General features: G+C 42.0%; 1 protein-coding gene across 4 annotated transcripts in view; it reads left to right on the forward strand.

Annotated features, from left to right (window-relative positions):
• The first annotated feature begins 32 nt into the window (after positions 1 to 32).
• Positions 33 to 18,150, forward strand: part of anks1aa (ankyrin repeat and sterile alpha motif domain containing 1Aa) — a 31,641-nt gene continuing 13,523 nt past the window's right edge. Inside the window, exons 1-13 of one of the 4 annotated variants that reach the window (XM_085904895.1) lie at positions 33 to 940; positions 8,157 to 8,237; positions 8,396 to 8,552; positions 9,587 to 9,649; positions 13,682 to 13,978; positions 14,875 to 14,950; positions 15,043 to 15,144; positions 15,250 to 15,336; positions 15,520 to 15,689; positions 15,786 to 15,848; positions 16,016 to 16,148; positions 16,245 to 16,288; positions 16,659 to 16,737. In XM_085904895.1, coding sequence (XP_085761021.1) covers positions 762 to 940; positions 8,157 to 8,237; positions 8,396 to 8,552; positions 9,587 to 9,649; positions 13,682 to 13,978; positions 14,875 to 14,950; positions 15,043 to 15,144; positions 15,250 to 15,336; positions 15,520 to 15,689; positions 15,786 to 15,848; positions 16,016 to 16,148; positions 16,245 to 16,288; positions 16,659 to 16,737 — 1,531 coding nt within the window. In that variant the 5' untranslated portion in view covers positions 33 to 761. The remainder of the gene's footprint in view (positions 941 to 8,156; positions 8,238 to 8,395; positions 8,553 to 9,586; positions 9,650 to 13,681; positions 13,979 to 14,874; positions 14,951 to 15,042; positions 15,145 to 15,249; positions 15,337 to 15,519; positions 15,690 to 15,785; positions 15,849 to 16,015; positions 16,149 to 16,244; positions 16,289 to 16,658; positions 16,738 to 18,150) is intronic. The other 3 variants (XM_085902661.1, XM_085903405.1, XM_085904252.1) reach the window with 3 other exon arrangements.

The following is an 18,150-nucleotide window of genomic DNA, read 5'->3' on the forward strand; positions in this document are numbered from 1 at the left end:
GCACCACTGTGCACGCTGTGATAATTGCTTTAAAGAGAAAACGTTTAAGAATACAGATAACCAAAAAGGTGTATTTCACCCTTTTTCTTTTATTGACTAAAACTACGGATTAAACGTCACATTGTTATTGTTCACTGCCGTCCCGATGAGCTATTGTGAAACGTTTCCGTCCACACCCGCCGAGACAAGTTGACAGGTTACGCATACAAATAAAAAAAAGAAAAAGAAAAGGTGTTTCAGGGATGACGCCGAGGTTCGCCACACTCTAATTTTCATTGATCACCAGAACACCAGAGACGGAAAATTAGTGGACACTGGACAGTTCACTTGGAGGGGGGACGCAGCCTGTCTCTGTGCCCGCTTGTGGCATCACCTTGCTGGCATCTCCAATATCGAGCCGTTCGGGGAAGGGTGTGTGTCATGTCCGGGTCCGTGCGTGTGATTGCCTGCGGGGGGCTCGGCTTGAAGATGCAGCAAGAGAGAGCAGTTTCGAGGAAGTGACGGACGCCGCTCAGGGGACTAGGACAGAGGAAGTTTGCTCCATGGTGGTGCCGTGCGCCGCAGCGAAACTTCCCCCCCTTTTTAGGCGCCAGCGACGCCGTGGAGCGGGTGGATGCGTAGAAAAAGCGGCGGAGGCAGCTTTTTTGTTTCCGTACAATTGAGGAATACTAACTTGGGATCGGGAGAGGAAGGAGGGGTGTCGAGGAGGAATCTCACAAGCAAAACCCGTCCTTCTCCCTTTGGTTTTGAACGCATCCACAATGGGGAAGGAGCAGGAGCTCCTAGAAGCGGCGCGCACGGGAAACCTGGCCGCGGTGGAGAAGCTTTTATCTGGGAAACGACCGTCGGCTGGCACCAGCAGCGGGTCGTACGGAACCGGTGGAGGTGGCAACAGCGGCGGCCACGCTGCCTCCTCGCATACGCTCTCCAGTCTGCTCAGGTAGGCTCTATTGGAGGGAAGGAGACGCTGAGTAATTCCATTCCGTCCGTGTTGCAATATTTCTCTGTCAAATAGTAACCCTGTCTTGTTTTATTATGTTGACTGATCAAGTCTGCAAACACAAACTCATATGAATATGTTTAGTTGATGGAGCAAACATGATGTCAAAGCCAGCCGATTGAGTGTATGCGCATGCATGCTTCTTTGTTAGCTCCAAGCCAGTTGTACTGTAATGTGCACAAACCACTGGCAGGCTATCATGTAGCTACATATCTATTATCAATTAGTACAAGTAGTTCAAAAAAATGATGAAAATAAAGTAAAAAAAAAAAAAAGAAAGTCTGCACTCTCACTGGTGAAAGTGTCGTCATCAAAGCAGCCCAACTTTCATCTAAACAAAAGTCAAATGTGTGAGGAAAGCTCATGTGTAGAGTGCGTGTGCGTGCGTGCGTGCGTGCGTGCTCGTTGACTGACTTCAGCTGCTTGTTGCAGAGGTCGCAAGAAGGGGGAAGTCCTTGGTGAGGTAAACGTTTGATGAGGTTTTAGCCACCATCTTAAGGGTTCTTCTCGCTGACTTTGATGATACTTATTTCCATACAAACTATCAAGTCTGTACATGCCATTTGCAGTCTGTCTTATAATAAATGCTCGGTATTCAGCCCTAAAAGGATGATATTGTTATAGCCATTGGTTGTGTGCCAGTATATCCATTTCTGTTATGAGATCATTTAGAGCTTGATTGTTTTGCAAAGATTTTCCCATTCTCTGAAATACTTGGTGAGCCAAAACAGCATACACTATCTCCACTTGTTCTATGTGTATCTTTTATCCAGTCTGTCTACTCAAAGTAATCGTTGCCATGACGCATCATCATCATCATCAAATGTGGATGAACTGTCAGTCAAAGCATCCTAGCCAACTTGGTCAAAAGTGTTACTGTAAAATCAGAAGTGATAAGTCGGTCTACCTCATGCGGGTCATGTAGCGCACTCAAATTTAATTACAGTAAAACCGAATCGGAAATCCAATTTAGAGTCATAGTTGTTGAGGCTGACTGCCTCACAAGGGTGGCTTGCCCACCTCCTCAGACAGATTAATGGGAACATTGTGAAATGAGTTCTTTCAGAATTGATTGTGTATTCCACAAATAAAGTGAAACCAGATTAAGCCTACCCTAACCCTAAACACTACCTTTATTAACAAACTAAATGGAATCATTAATATCATGTAACGCAGTCTGACGTTTGTTTTCACTAGCTTTTGGCGTTCTTGCTTTGGAATGGGGCGCGTGTCAAGACCTGCAGTGTTGTCATAAGCATGCAGTTGTGAACCTCGGCTGTGTGGAATGTCAGCTTTCCCAAAAGGCCTCACCCCAGTAGTTGCCATGGGACAGGCATTTAAATTATGCTCCGGCCCCAAACATTTGGGCCATTAAAATCACAACAAGACAGGCAGTGCATCTTCAAGCTGCAAGGTCACGGCAGCCTTTGAATTGCAGACACGTGGTGCAACCCATTTAAGGCAGTCTAGACGCAAACTAGTTAAGACTTAATCAGCGGCTGCTGGTTACAGGTAAATGATCCGTGCCATTTATCCTAAATTTCTTCATGAAGCATTATTGACAATCAGTTCAATTTAAGAATTCCAAGAATTGGTCTGTCACTATCAAATATTTTTAGATTCCACCGATTATTGCACAGAATAATTAAATAATCATATACAATTTATTTGCATTTATAGTGTAGTAATTTGTCCGTCACAAAAAAATAAAGCAGACTAGGTAAATCAAAGAACCATTACTTTGGAGAGGATATTTTTCTGGTCCACTTTCTGCAAACATAAGCAGTGGCTGTGGGTGAACTGAAGGTAATAAAAAGTACCTGACAAAAAAAAAAGAAGCAAACAGTCTGCCTATTGAGAAGGAAATTAACCGAGGAATGCTGGGAGATCTGGACGGACACCCTGAGAGCTTAGCCAGATGAGGGCTTGTCTCGTAGCTTCACAGCCACATCCTTTGTCCAGCTGACAAAGCCTTGCAGGATAGCTTTTCATATTCATACAAGACCATTTGGGGAGGGGGGGGGGGGGGGGTTTCTCGCCTGTTTTAGTCTCACAAAGAAAATTGAGCTGTCATCTGGCTCGAACAAGACCACCTATTTAGAGTGCCGTTCTCATTAGACTTCCCTGTTGGCCAATAGAAATCTGGAGTATTTTGTGACAGAATACGCTAAAAAAAAGGTTCTCTGGTTCCGTACAGTTTATTGTCTTGCCGGGTCACTTTTCATAAGAACTCGGCTTGAATTTTAATTTTGGCTGGGCTCTGCTCCAAATGCTTCCATCCCATTACATCCGCTATTTCTGGCTCATCCTAATCAGACGGAAACCATCAGACTCGAGTCACCTTTAAAAAAAAAAAAAAAATGTGCTGGAAAAAAAAAATGAACATCTAAGTTGCTCTCTTAAAATCAGTGTATGCGAACAAACAGCTTCATCATAGTGTTTCAATCCTGCAAAAATGGAGTCCCAAGTTATGCTACAGTTCTGCATTGCGCTGACCATTCTAATGTGAGCGGCAGGCTTGCAAGTCACATTGCATCAATTGTAAGAAACTCTATCTGGTTCAACCGAGTCTGCAGCGTGGCTAGCTGGGAAATTTTACACTGCCATGTTAGCATTCCAGCAGCATCTGAGTTCGCTGTTCGGCGTGTGACGTTTACGGTGTTACGCGTGTTTGACAACAAGACACCTCGTAACAGTGATGAGTTCCTCGTATGTGTGAAGGAAGAGTTGGAAGTGGTCTTACATGTGGATTGTAGCTTTGGATGCTGAAAACGTTCATCGACAAATATTGCATAGTCAAAAAACTGATGGGGAAAAAAAATACCTAATGCGTTGGCCCATGAACAGATTTTCTACACGGCTATCTATGGATTATGAATATACATTCGTATCACAATGCAGAATGTCCATTCCGTTAAACATTAATATCTTGGATGGATCTGTCCTGACTTAGATTGTCGCTTGTGTGATGTGTGATGAATGAAATGGTACAAAAACAGACTCTGGTAATCCCATGTGTAAACTCCAGTTCACTCCCCCATTGAAAATCTTGCAAAAACAAAGAGAGAAAGAAAGATAAGAACTCTGACAGTTGTGGGTTTTTTCTTTTGTGGAAAAAGTTATGAGATATGGGCTCCCACTGTGTGGACATGTGCAGGCCCATTAGTAGTCCAGACGTTTGTTCTGTGTGGTCCCGTGCATGGCGTCTCCCGCCATCTCCCAGTCTTCCCCTCTCAGCAGTGTTTCTGCTCACCTGCTGGGTGCACAGCTGCACTCTTGTCCATATCCTGACTACAAACATCTGACACTCACTTTAGTTCAAGGTTATGACACTTGGTTTGCAGGAAGCAAATTATGTTTTTTTTTCTTTCAATTTTACAATAAGTTCAATAAAACCTTTCTGGAATGAGGTTGACTAATACGTAAATACACAAATAGATTTTTGGGTTTAATTTTCATGAGTGGCAAGTTCACCAAGATTGAACCACACTGTCATTAAGCAAAATACTTGATAGATGTTGGTGGTAGAGTCACGAGTTCAAGTGTTTGGAAAAATGCCAGCGAGAAAATGGGCTGTGATTTAGTGTGTGTGTGTGTGTGTTTTATAGCTTGCCATCCTTCTTTTCTACAAGTCATCTCCGCCTGATGCCAAGATTGCTTTTCATGCCCATCTTTTTGGTTCTGCTGCAGGCCTTTTGAATGCTCCCTTCTCAGTCTGTGGGCATCCGTAGTTAATCCACATGTCACCTCTCTGTGAAATGCAATACCACACTTGATGTGTTCATGAGCCCCTCTGTAGACATTTAATTGGATGGGGTCACAATTGAACTTAGCTTTCATTTCAGTAACAGAGCATTCGTCTCTCAGATCTCTTTTTAATGTTCAATTTAAGGACTTCGGATGTCACGTGTTTTATAGCATAGTGCTGTGTGATATGGAAAATCTTAAATCCTGATTTACCAAAATAATAATTATATATCCGGATAATGACATATAAGTTTTTAATTTTTACACTTAAAATAACTAATGGTGGCAAATTAACTTTTCTCCATATATTAATCAACACATTTGATAAAGAAAATACATTAAAATAAATAAAAGTTTGCTAAAAATAAAACAAAATCATCCAATGGCCAAATGAATACCACCGTTATTTAAAATATCTGTTAGTATAAATATAACCAACAAACAAAGTTCAACAAACTAAAATAAATACTGATAAGTTAAACTATTATCAGGTTTGTTTTCAGAAAGTTATAAAGAGTAAAATAATAATAAAAAAAAAGTTATTTTGGCGGTTTAAAAGCCAATAAAAACTGAATTAGAGCTCTGAAGCAAGCATTTTCAGAATGACTATTATATTGAATAGGATGAGCAGGCATCCTGTATTATTTTTTTTTTTCCTTTGCTGTGTTACATTTTCATTTGCAATCCGAGGTCGTATGGCTTTCGAGAACATCTACGTTTCAACTGTAACCAGGCAGACCATGAGATCACAAATTCCTCTTGTGGACTACTTTCCGGACATATGTGTCACAGACATCCCGAGGACTCATCCTAACTGACAGAACTGTTGCATAATTTGCTAGCTAGCTAACTTCAAGTGTTGCTTCAGAGGAGTAGCGCTGTTGTTGTTTTATCTGTTTCAACATGCATCCATGCACGTTGTCTCTTTCGTCTGACTGATATGTCAGACACTCAAGCAAGACTATCGTCTTTGTGTTATGTTCTATAACTGTCAGTAAGAGTTTAATGGAGTGAGTGCTTCAGTGAGTTTGTGGCAGATCTGACAATTTTGGCTGTTGACTGATTTGATGTTGGTTGAAATTGTACTGTAATCCCGAGTTAGGATGGTACAGATTATCAATACAAATTTGCCAATCATATTGTCTGTCTAACATTGAAACACAAACTGAGGATTTAAGAAGAACAGTGGGGATTTATGATTAATCCAACTGTACATATATGCAACATGTCAGCAGTAGGCTAATGGATAGGACTCGAGGGAAATATTATTATCTGTCGTCTCTTTAAAACCAAGCTTTGTACAGCACGGAATTACAGAGAATCTCTTTCCACTTCTAGTCTCATCCCGTTGATATTCCCTCAGGGAAATTAAGGATTAATGTGGCCCCTTCAAAGAGGAATTCCTTCGTCGCTTCCCTTGAATGCCCACACTCCCTCGTCCGCTCTCGCTCCAATCCAAATTGTGTGTTCTGTCTTGCCCACCGCCCAGCTATTGGCCTTAAGCCCCGTCCGTCCCTGCGCTACGTTGGTTGTGAGCCCTACTAAGAGGATGACGGTGGATTGTCCGGCACCACACTGATTTCTGGCCTTGAGTTTCACCTCGCCAAAATTCGAAGAGGATGAGGTGTTGTGACTTTTACTACTGCCTGCTGTAAATGTAGTATATGTACGTATTCATTACAAGTACCATATGCCACCATTTCCCTTACAAATAATGTTATATAATCTCATACAACCCAAAAAAAAAAATGATTATAATTCACAATTGCAGTGCTAAAAAAATATGTAAGTCATCTTTGGAGTAAATATAAATCCAACTAAATATTCAAATAGTCACACATCAGAGCCCTGTAGCAGATTTTGTGACATCTATCTACATAAACTGTTAACATTGACCAAGTAACAAAACTATTTGATTAAACCTGGCTCTAAATCTTGTATGAGAGTCTTACAATTCAACTACATTGTAGAAACTTATCAATATTCAAGAGTGCGACCATCAGTGCAATAAAGTCAAAGCCGTACTAATTGTGTGCCTGATGCCAGGCGGGACTTCTTGTTCTTTCTCTGGTAATGCTTTCTGCACTCTGCCTGATTTCGTTAACTTCGCCTGTCCTAGTTGCTGCTCTGTTCATGTTTGTTAATTTGTTTATGGTCTTTTTTTCTCTCTCCTGCTGTAAGCTGTTACATAATTCTTTTATCTAGGACAGAAACCAAAAGTCGGGTTCTCTCTCCACTTGTGCTTATGATGTGTTCACTGGCCACACAAACGTGGCATTGGTGTACGTCTATGAGCCATGTTGTGTTGGCCATTGCGACTCCCTCACACGGTTTTCCACCTTATGCAAATTGAAAAATGAAAACTGGCACTATTAATGTCGTGTACCCTAAAATGTCATTGCTGCTTCTTAGAGGGACGAGAAGGAAGCATGATTATAGCTTCCCTTCTTTCTTCACAGAAGCTTATCAATGCCCAGCTTTTCCTCACACTCGAGTAATTTATCCTTGCACATTCTTTTTTTTTTTTTTTTTAAAGTGCATCCTCTTAGCTGCCTCTTGTGATAAATAAAACTTTAAAGACATGCTGAAGGGAATGAACTGTCTGTGACTTGGAGATGGTTTCATCCCTGTGAATGAGTGTCAAGTTCATTGTTCCGTGGGCCGCAGATGCTCAGCGCTGACTATATAATTACACACTGCTAAGAACTACTATGGGACATGTGGTGTGAATGTGACTCTACTCTTTCTCTAGCCACGTGGATAGAGGGTTCTTCTGATGTCGAAACAAATATAGGCCCAACTTTGTGTCTGTTCATCCATCCATCCTTTTTTTTTTTTTTAATTCACCCAGTCGATCCCATCTTCAATGGTGGAGGAGAAAGAGATTGGAGTTGTCCAAACTTATAGTCTTTCGGTTATTTATTACTCAGCGCTTTATCTGGGTGCTGGTCATGATAGAATACATAACAAAGGTCTTTTGTGCATTGGTCTTAACTGGGAATAACAAGGATACTATAAACTAGATATGGTGAGCTAATTTTAGCTTCTGCAACCTGGTGATTTTCCTTCCTGGTTGGAAGCTGCAGACTGTCTCTACTGTCCTCATAAAAATCTTACTAGAGTGGGAGCTTGCGGCTTTCTCCCAACACGGGCGTTACAGGTTGAAGCTTCGATTTCCCGTTTGTCGAATGATACACTAATAGAACAAATAGTCATTATTTCTATTTAATTTTGTTTTGACAAAAGTTCTTCCCAAACTGCAGATAACCAAAACATCAATGTGATTTTTGATTCAAGTTACAATAGCTCTTCAATGTTCAACAAATCAGCATAATGATTGCAACTTCGCACAAAAAAGTGGTAATTCGTCATTTTGTTCATTTAATTATCACTCTCTTTTTTTGACCAGCATCTGGAGAGGTCCCAACGTGAATTGTGTGGACAGCACCGGCTACAGCCCGCTCCATCACGCCGCCTTAAATGGACACAGGTAGTGGTTAAATGCCACATCTATATATCCTCCACATTACACGAGGCTGCCAACCAGTCCCAGTGGGACTATAAAGCTATTGATTACCTGTTTGCAAAGACTATTTATTATATTGCTCTTTCAAATCTGACCTGGCTCATCCCTTCTTTAACCGTCAGTGAAGTGGTGGAAATGCTCCTGCGAAACGAGGCCTTGACCAACATAGCCGACAACAAGGGTTGCTACCCTTTGCACCTGGCGGCGTGGAAGGGAGACGAGCGCATTGTCAGGTTGCTCATCCACCAAGGACCTTCCCATCCCAAACTCAACGAACAGGTTGGATTAACATTGTAATGGTGTGTGTTGATGTTATTATCAGAAGAGGTCAGCCATTAAATGTCTCAAGAACAGGCGTGTGAGACTTTTTATAGTTATAGGGCACACAAAGTGAGTATAACCAGTAAAATCATAGCAATTACTTGATGTCTCAGAAGAAAGAAAATGTTCACTTGTCATGTATAAACTTTATATATTAAAGATAAACAAATACATGTATGAGTTGGAGTCCATCAAGTGAAGCTTTTTTTGTTGTGAAAATATTTGATTACACATGTTGAAAGGATGATAAGGAAGTGGCTGATAACAACAGCTCAACATTCTGCTCACTTTTATACTCGCACTGCGTCGGCCCTTTTGACTTATCCAATCACCAGTGAGTAGTCATCTTAAAAATATTCATAGTCACATCGAAAGTCAGATAATATGGAACTCATAACACAACACATACTAACTGCAGGGTTGCTGCACTATTTTTTTTTTCCACATTCAAATTCATCTTGCGGGCCAGATTAAATTATTTTGCAGGTTGGCTTTGGCCCACAAGCCATTTGTTTGACAACTCTGAGCCATTTGCTCTCCTACAAGCTTTTTGCCAAACTTAAGTCATTTCATTGGTGATCAATTGTTACCTCAGCATTGCACGTCTGGATGTTTCTAAGTATTCGATTTGTGTGCATTCTTCTCCCAGCATTATGACTCACACGATACTGATACTATGCTACATGGAAGTGCTTTGACGCTCAGTTTGCGTGAGAAGTGCTTGTTTGTGCTAACAATTTTTAAGCCAGTCACAGTAGGCATGCCTATTTTGGACATGCAGAAATGACCCACTCTGCAGCTATGGTCAAATATTCTTGATCATGATGTAATTCTCATTGTGGGCCATTTCTCTTCAACTAATCCTGACATCTAATGGGTCATTAACACATTTCACTTGTGTTCACATATTGAGTTGTGATGATCATTCATGTGTATTCATTTCTTGTCTCTGATCCAAATCCATCAGCTTATCTTCTTTTCCTCCCTCCCAGAGCTCTGTAGACCATAAAGAGTTCAAACGCTGTGGGCCCTTTGACCCTTATATTAATGCCAAGGTGTGTACACCGCGCTGCTGCTGCAATGTTTTCCTTTGAGCGCTTCTTTGCTTTGCTGCTGTCACCTTGCTGTGGGTTTGTCGCTGCTGCTTGCAAGGCCGCTCGCTCCGCCGCTGAGAGCTACCGTGTTCCTTATTCACGTGAAATAATATCTTCATCATATAAAGAGGGGCACCCATTACCTGCATCAATGTTTGAATTCAGTTGTTGACTCTGACTGCCCCCCCCCCCCCCATTTCTCCTTTGGAGCAGTGCAAACATTTCAAACCCCGCCTCCATAATTGTATTCATAGCAGGCATAGCTGGAAGCCCACCGAGGCCCGTACATAAAGCCGCACACTATTTTTGAACATGGTCAACTAATCCTCTTAGTGTTTGGATGGCTAAGGATGACTTTCCACTATAGCACCACAAAGCCTCGCTGTATTGTCCAATTTCCCGTTGTCTTGCGTTTCAGTTGTATCTGTTTGGGTCGTGGTTAGAAATGATGTCTAAGTAAGCGCATCGTGGCACTTTGATGAGGGCACTACCTACTTTTGCGGCTAAATAATTGATTAATTGTTATGAATAAATAAAATAAAAAAAACGGGAACATACTTTGGTTGATGGCGTCATGTGTCAGTGAGCCATTCCAAAAGGAGGAGGAGGAGGATGGGTTGTGTTCAGTGTCGCCATCGCTTTGCATCAACATCAAATGGAGATTTCCATGACACACTTGTCCGTGCGGAGTGTGCAAATGGCTGGATTGGCCCCGCCTCCCACTTGGTGCTCATAAGGTTGCACAGGAGAGGATGAGGCAGGCGGTTGCCATGGTAACGTTGTTGTTGGCCATACAGTGGAGGCAAATGACCCACTAGAGAGGACAAGCAGGTGTAGGCTGCTACTTTAAAGAGGGAGTCTCGCTTCTTCTGTGGTCGATCTCAGGCATTGGAAAAGCTTCCCATCTGGAGTTGTCATCTCGGATCAGGAGGCCCAAATATCTAAATGCTGGACTTGCACTGTACATTGTCAGAATAATTTGTATCTAAAAAGGGTCCAGTGGTTTGTCACTGGCTTCATTTCTCTAGTGCATTATCTTTTGCATTCAATCCAAATCACTTTCAATTTTCTGTGTATTTTTTCCATCATGATGTTTTTTGGGTGCAAATTAAAGGTGCTCTGAAATACAGTTGTCATCATAGTTTCAGTAATAGTATGGCCATTGGTCTGCTCAGGCTGATGTCACGCAGGCTTCATATCACTATGTAGGTCACTTGTCTAATTAAATATATGTTTCGATGAATTCCTCTAACCATGCGTGCATATCTGAGCACACCACATTTGAAATGTAAAACCGGTTCTACGAGTGTTGCACCAAGTACCGGTTACCAATACCGAAACAAAAACAGGTACGGTATCAAAGTCAAATATTTTGCTATCATGAAAACAACACTAGGTTGTCATAATAATCCAAGGGATGTGGTGCCTTTTGCATGTCTATTTGTAATTTGAAATGCTTTTATGTCAGTTGTGTATTGGGCCCATCCCAATAAGTCCTTATGGAACCGAAGCTCATCTTTCAAGCAAAAGGGAGTTAAAGTACAGTACAGAGAATCATAGTTTGTGGCAGGAAGTCAGTGAGATTCACCTCGTCCCCAACGCTGCAAGGCCTATTTACTCTGGAATGTGTGACGGTGTCCAAAAAAAACTATCATTACAGTTCCCGCTCATAGATGAGCAACGCTATCATCAGAAGTGATGAAAACTAGTTTCCCGGAACCCATTTTTGCCTCATTTAAAAATCCAAATAGTATTTGATCGTCTTTAAAACCTGCTGTGGATGAATCTCCTGTTCATACGAGCGAGTGTATTATTCGATTGTGACCACAGGCAGATGAGACGCTGGCATACACAGCCTCTTGGTGCACAAGCAGCAACAGCTGCTCCAGCCCACGCCTCCTCTGCCACCGCCGGGGGTCCGTGGTGACGTAACCTTGCTGTGCCGCCAGCCAGCTTGGTCACGTGACAGAGGTCGCTCGTCAGACCGCGTTATCGTCTCTGGGGCATGTTTGCTTCTCTCTGTCACCAAGACTCTCGATGGAGAGTAGAAAAAAACCCCACATACACAATAAGGTAAAAATGGCCTGATGTTCCTTGGCACAGATGATCAATAAGCAACACAAATCTTAAACTCATCTTGTTTGACATGTACTGACAACTCAATTAGGAGGAGCTTTTATGCTGCGCAGTGCCTTCCATATAAACATGCTTTGTCCAGGAAGTCTGTCAGTGCCGCTTGAATTTTAATCTCTGAGTGATGCTGCGAGGCATCGGTTCCATTTGGACATAAACCTAAAGGTTCGAAATCTCGAGATGGTTACATTGTAGGTGCCCAAGATACAGTAAACTGTCGTGTTTTTTTTTTTTTTTTGAAGTAATGATAATAGATGATTAATTCAAGCCTAGTACAGTTTTCTGTGTTGTGGCCATTTTGACATCCTTCTTGTCTGATTTTTTTTTTACTAAGGACATGTCAATTTAGATTGCTTATAGAATATATAATAATACATAATATATGGCAACAGCCACCTGTTTCCTGTTATTCATTTACAATTCCTACAACATTCTTAGAAAAATCACAGTGTCCCATCTCTGGTAAGCTACTCCTAGAACAACCCACACAGACTACTCATGCGGTCCATGGAGACTACCAGGTGCCCGCGGGGAGCATGTTTGTGACCTCTGGTCCAACTTAATGCAGAATCACTTGTCCGTGGGTGGTTAATATGTGCAAGAATCACTGAGATGGCCACTGAGGCAGCAAACCTTCGTATTTGAGGAAGTGAATCATGCTGATGTAATCACGGCATGTATGTTTGCATGCTCAAGTCATCTGCATCTTCTGAGTTTATCCTACTAATAAGCAAATGCTTAACGGTGCATCACAGATGACAGCCAGCATGCTCCTCTTAGGCGACGTTCCGCCTTTTCGCTGCTTGCACGTGACTTTGTGCTGTCACGAGACAGGAAAAACAAAGCAAATGAAATCCAGTCCTGCTTAATCGTGTTTCTTTCAAGTGTGGACAGTGCCTTTGTGATAACAGGGGTTATTTGCTTTTAAGCTTCACACCTTGCTTCTTGTCCAAGTGGTTGCTGGCATCTCTCCTCACTCCAGGCACCCTGAACTACCTGCTGATCCCATCTGTGGATGTCAAACGGTCTCCTGAGGCCACACAACACGTAACTTGGCACCGTGTGTTGTCGTGTGTGTGTGTGCACGAGCATTCGTAATAAGTGGGGGAGGTTTAGGGGCTTATCTATTGAATGACTGGCCAGTGGCCATACAACTCTGTGGTTTTATCTGACACACCCATTTCGACACTCTGACTGCAGCAAAAGCCTTCCGGGTATAATGTTTACAATCGTGGTTCAACATCACAGTTTTTTTGTTGGATTTGTTGTGGGAGATACCATGTGGAATGTTCACGATGTTTTTTTTTTCTGTAGTTCTGACTATCACAGTACAGAATGTCTCTTGCTCAATTGTAACCGTTCCTGTACCGTCAGCTCTGCAAACTCTGCCCCCTTCTGGCTGAGATTGTTACAAGTAACCTCAATCCGTGGTGATTTTGTTGCAGCATTGAGTCAGTTCATGCAGTGAGTTTATATAACAACCAAATCATTAATTACTGCTGAGTCTATTTCATCAGTTCGGAGCGCGCCGCCACGATTACTTACTGCTTCATGGGATTAAGCGTGGATATCGTGTTTGATTTGATGGTTACAAATCGGAGTCTTCCAATTCCCCACCTGCCTTGGTGCCTCTGTCTCTGTCAAGGCCTTTTTGGCTGTGGCAATCCCTTTTGCCGCACTAATCATCATCCTCCATTCTTTTCCTCAGCATTTTAGTGGTGGTTGGGGCATTTTTTTATTTTTATCGACTTCAATTGGTGCCAATAACAATTTGTTTCATGTTCTGTTTCCCCTAATATAGTTTTGTCCACTTTGCGGGTGTGTTGCCGCTTTTACACACATTTGTCTACCCCTCAACAGAACAATGACAACGAGACGCCGCTGCACTGCGCCGCCCAGTACGGGCACTCCCAGGTAGTGCGGTTACTGCTGGAAGAGCTGACGGACCCAACCATGAGGAACAACAAATTTGAGACTCCCCTAGATCTGGCCGCGCTGTACGGCCGGCTGGAGGTCGTCAAGCTGCTGCTCAGCGCTCACCCCAACTTACTTAGCTGCAACACTAAGAAACACACGCCCCTGCACTTAGCCTCCCGTAATGGACATCTGTCTGTGGTGGAGGTGCTGCTTGACGCTGGCATGGACATTAACTATGAGGTGTGTTTTTGTTCGTTCTTAATTTTCCATCTAACCAAGTTTAGATATACAGTCAACACGTAAGCATTCAATTTGTACCGTGGTATACATTTAAAGCTACAACTCAATATTTTTTTTCTTCCCACTTGGCTCTAATGTGTTTTCTATCACAACTTTCAATATTACCTCATATGCAAACCAAGAATGGTCTTGCAGCATTTCCCGTGGCTCGTGCTACTTCTCCCTAAAACTTTGCAATATGAGGTTTTTGAGCACTGCAAAGGAAGACACAAATTATATTAATCAAACCATATGACGATGATTTAAAAAAAAAAAAAAAAAGCTGGATCATGAAACGCCACGAGCGAAAGGGACATCTGTAGCTTGGCTGTACAAAAGCATCCATCTGTTTTGTCTTTTCTTCTTCCCTCCTTTTCTTCTAAATCAAGACTTGTCTCATGACTTCAGGCCGTGCGTCCCGCTGCTTGTAATTAGCATGATCCTGTGACCCGGAAAATGAACTGCTATTAGAGGTGCTCATTCGGTGCTATTGCAGAGTAAATAGATTATATAGGAGCTCATTCTTGCCCCTAAATATTTGAATGTAAGGATGTAGAAAATAAAAGTGCCCGATCTGCACCGCAGGTGATGAATGAAAACATTAGCGTAATAAAGTTTTAAATCAGTGTGCCACAAAAAAAAAATTGATCATTCATGCACATTTGTTTGCATTAAATTGTTTGCTTTGAGTGAGAGTTAAGAACAAACTTCCTTTGTGGCTTGGTGATTATAAATAGCAATAATTGAGGAACTAAGAGTTAAAACCTCACAAGTAATCTAAGGAATTGTGTTCTAACACAATTTTCAATTTCCCTTTTTTATTTTCTCTTATTGCTTACACTTCCTTTTCTGATCAGACGGAGAAAGGCAGTGCACTCCATGAGGCGGCCTTATTTGGGAAGATAGATGTGGTACAGAAACTTCTCAGTGCAGGTCAGACATCAAATCTAATCCCGCCTATTGCCTTGTTAAATTGAGTAAAGAGGCTAAGTGCTAGCATAACTCTTCCGTGTGATGACTCTTAGGTATCGATGTGAACATTCTGGACCAGAAGGGCTTGACAGCGCTGGACACTGTCAAAGACATGCCCTCTCAAAAGAGCAGAGCAATAGCTGGGCTTATCCAAGGTAGGAGCATTCAGCTCGGAGAAAAAAAAAAAATGCACAGAAATTACATTGGAAGTCCCCTCTTGTCGTGATTTAGTGATTAAATCGCATGTTTGTCTGTTCCAGGGCTTATGAGCGGAAAGCCTCCTGACATCGACCTTCCCCCTCCACCAATCCTACAATACCCGGAGAGCCCGAGCCCTCGAAACAATGGTATGGTTTGCCAGATTTTAAAAAATCGAATAAAATATTGTAGCAGCCCATTCAATAACTACAAAAAAAGTGGTGCTTTCTTTTTTTTTTATATATATATATATATGCCATGTTGTTGACAACCTGCTCATAGTTAAAACTGAATTGAGGCTTGATAAACACGCATTATGAACTGTTTTGTAGGCGATCTGGAGAAAGTGAGTGAGTTGATCTCAGGGCTGGCCCCGGACCCTGAGGAGGAGAGTCCTTATGAAGCTCTGTTTGAAGCTACCTCTTGCCATTCTCTGGACAGCCTTACAAGTGGCAAATCTTCCGACAGGGATTCTGGAAGGCCAGAGAGTGAAGCGGGAAAGGTACATGTGCAAACTGTGATACCAACTAGTTACCACGAGAGGGGGATAGTGCTCTTCTTAGTTTTTCTCAACTTTGGAACAATATGTATTTTACAGAAAGATCGCTTTATCCACTCATCACATGCTGGTCCTGGTCTTGAAGAAGATGTGAGCTCAGAGGTGAGGTTGAAAATTAAGAAAAAAGTTGTCTGAGTTCAACAGAAGTGGATAACTGGTGTTGACAGGATCATAGGACTTGATGGACATTTTTTTATTTTTTATTTTTTTTATATGTAGGTCATCCAGGTCATTTCAAAGAATTTTCTGCTCACTTCTGCTCTTTACAGGGACTCATTATGAATAGTAGTATTGATGAGCGCGGAGAGACTGCTGAGGAAGAGGAGGATCACACGTATGAGTTATTAGTGACTGCGCAAACCAAAGTCCCATCGCCAAGCCAAGAGTCACAATTTTTTGAAGGTGGATGTGTGGAATAGCTTGACAAACATTCATAGTCTCATCAAAGCAGAATGGGATGGTTCCTTCAGCCATATCTTGTGCCTTTTGTTTCCTTAGATGAAAACGCACGTATCCAGTCATCTGACAGTGTCCTACCTCAGGTATGTTTCATATTCTATGTTTTTAATAATATGTCTGCTCTGGAAACTGTCAAATCCTTTAAATTACCAATGTCTATCTTGTAGTTCCATGTTTGGCATGAACAGAAATCAATTGCTATGTGATTTGCAGATATGATGGTCAGATTGCCAGAGGATGACTGGATACAGGAAATGTTTTTTACTTTGATATAGCCATGTGTTATAAATGCCATCTATTTCCATTTGGGTAATCAATCTTATTCCTTTCTCACGTTGTATTGGCCAGATGCACCATTAGTTGGCAAATTGCCCCCAAACTGAACATTAGCAAATTGCAGGATTGTTGGATTTGCTGGGATAAACAAAGTGTTACTTCTCTGTTCCACTGTAGTGCAAATCCAACGTCCCAAATAACTCCACGAGAGAAACACTGCATCCCTCAGGACGGGCGGACCTACGAGCATTAGAAGGTGAGATGAAGGAAATTGTCTTATTTCTGCCTCGTTTGTCTTTTGGTTCGTGTGCGAGCGTGTTTTGACTTTTCATTTCGTATATGGGAAAAAAGTTTACCAGATTTCAGTTAAGAAAGTTAACACTGAATTTGCAGGAGACAAATATTTACACATTTGGGAAAGAGCTGCACCTTTGCGCCTGCTTAGGGAATTGGTTCTGGGCGAGCTTGTGGTGTGAAGAAAAATGGTTATCTATCATTAAAATCGCAAACCCAGCGTATCAGCCAAATACTGTATGTACCCTGCCAGGGTATGTACTGGAACAGCAGAGTGGACTTGTCTTATCAATGTTAGATTGGGTGATGTTCTGCAGCAGGAAAGGGGCAAGACCCATTTTATTGGTAATATAAAAAAAGTTTGGAAAAGAGATTCTTGCTTTCTGTTGCATTCAATCATTTCATATATGAATATCCTTCAACAAATCCTTTTAGATTAGAAAGGGCTGTCGTTACCATGACAACCAATAAATGGCCAATTCTGGTTCTGATACAAAAATATGTTTTTCCCTCAGTGGTCCCCTCGACTTGACGCACCCCAGCAAATTGAAGGCACAACTTTCTTGCCATAATGAAATCCAAACCAGCTGTCTCAGTAGAACTATTTCATTTTGCTCATGGGGGCGTGACTTTTGCTGTGTATAAGGCAGATCTGATTACTCGTCGTCCTGTGAAGCAGACCTCTGTACACTCAGCATGTAGCAGGTGGAGGATAAATGCATAGTCAGCGATACTTGTGCATATCACAAGTCACAAACTCAATATTGTTCCCTGTAGGAATGAACTGCTCTGCATAAAGTTCAAACAGCCATGAAGAAATAATTCTTCCCCTACTGTAGGCAAAATATGAAAATGCAAATCAACTGAAAGCAAGTCGATATGTCGCTGATTTTGCCCTTCACAAATAGCTAAGTCCGGTCAGGAGATGCAACGATGCGGAACGATCGTTGGCACCGTTGCATCTGTTTCTGTAAAGCAAACATGACATCATCATTGAAACACGGTGCTTGCTGCGCCAAAGGAAACACGTCCTCCACATCTGTAGTGACCTCATCTAGAGCACATGAGCCGCTATAATATCAAGTCGTGCTCTCTAACAAAGTCTTAAGATGAGCAGAGGTGGACGGTGGGCGTTAACCGGTTGCGATATTGTGGAAAGCAGCGCTCGGAGGGCGTTCACGCTGCTTCGAGTTTGGCGAGGATCCCGACATATGTGCACCGTCCAACCGCTCACCTCTTTTATTCCACATTAACCCTCCCATACTTCAAATATTTGGCAGTGCATGACAAGAGTTCAAGGTGTTGTCAGCCAACAGAAAAGGCAATGCAACTTTGTCTGTTTTGAAATAACGACCTACCTGCCCTTGCTTTTTTT

Source organism: Syngnathus leptorhynchus, chromosome 1 (assembly GCF_054491065.1).
Source record: "Syngnathus leptorhynchus isolate UIUO chromosome 1, UIUO_Slep, whole genome shotgun sequence".
NCBI classification, from domain to species: domain Eukaryota; kingdom Metazoa; phylum Chordata; class Actinopteri; order Syngnathiformes; family Syngnathidae; genus Syngnathus; species Syngnathus leptorhynchus.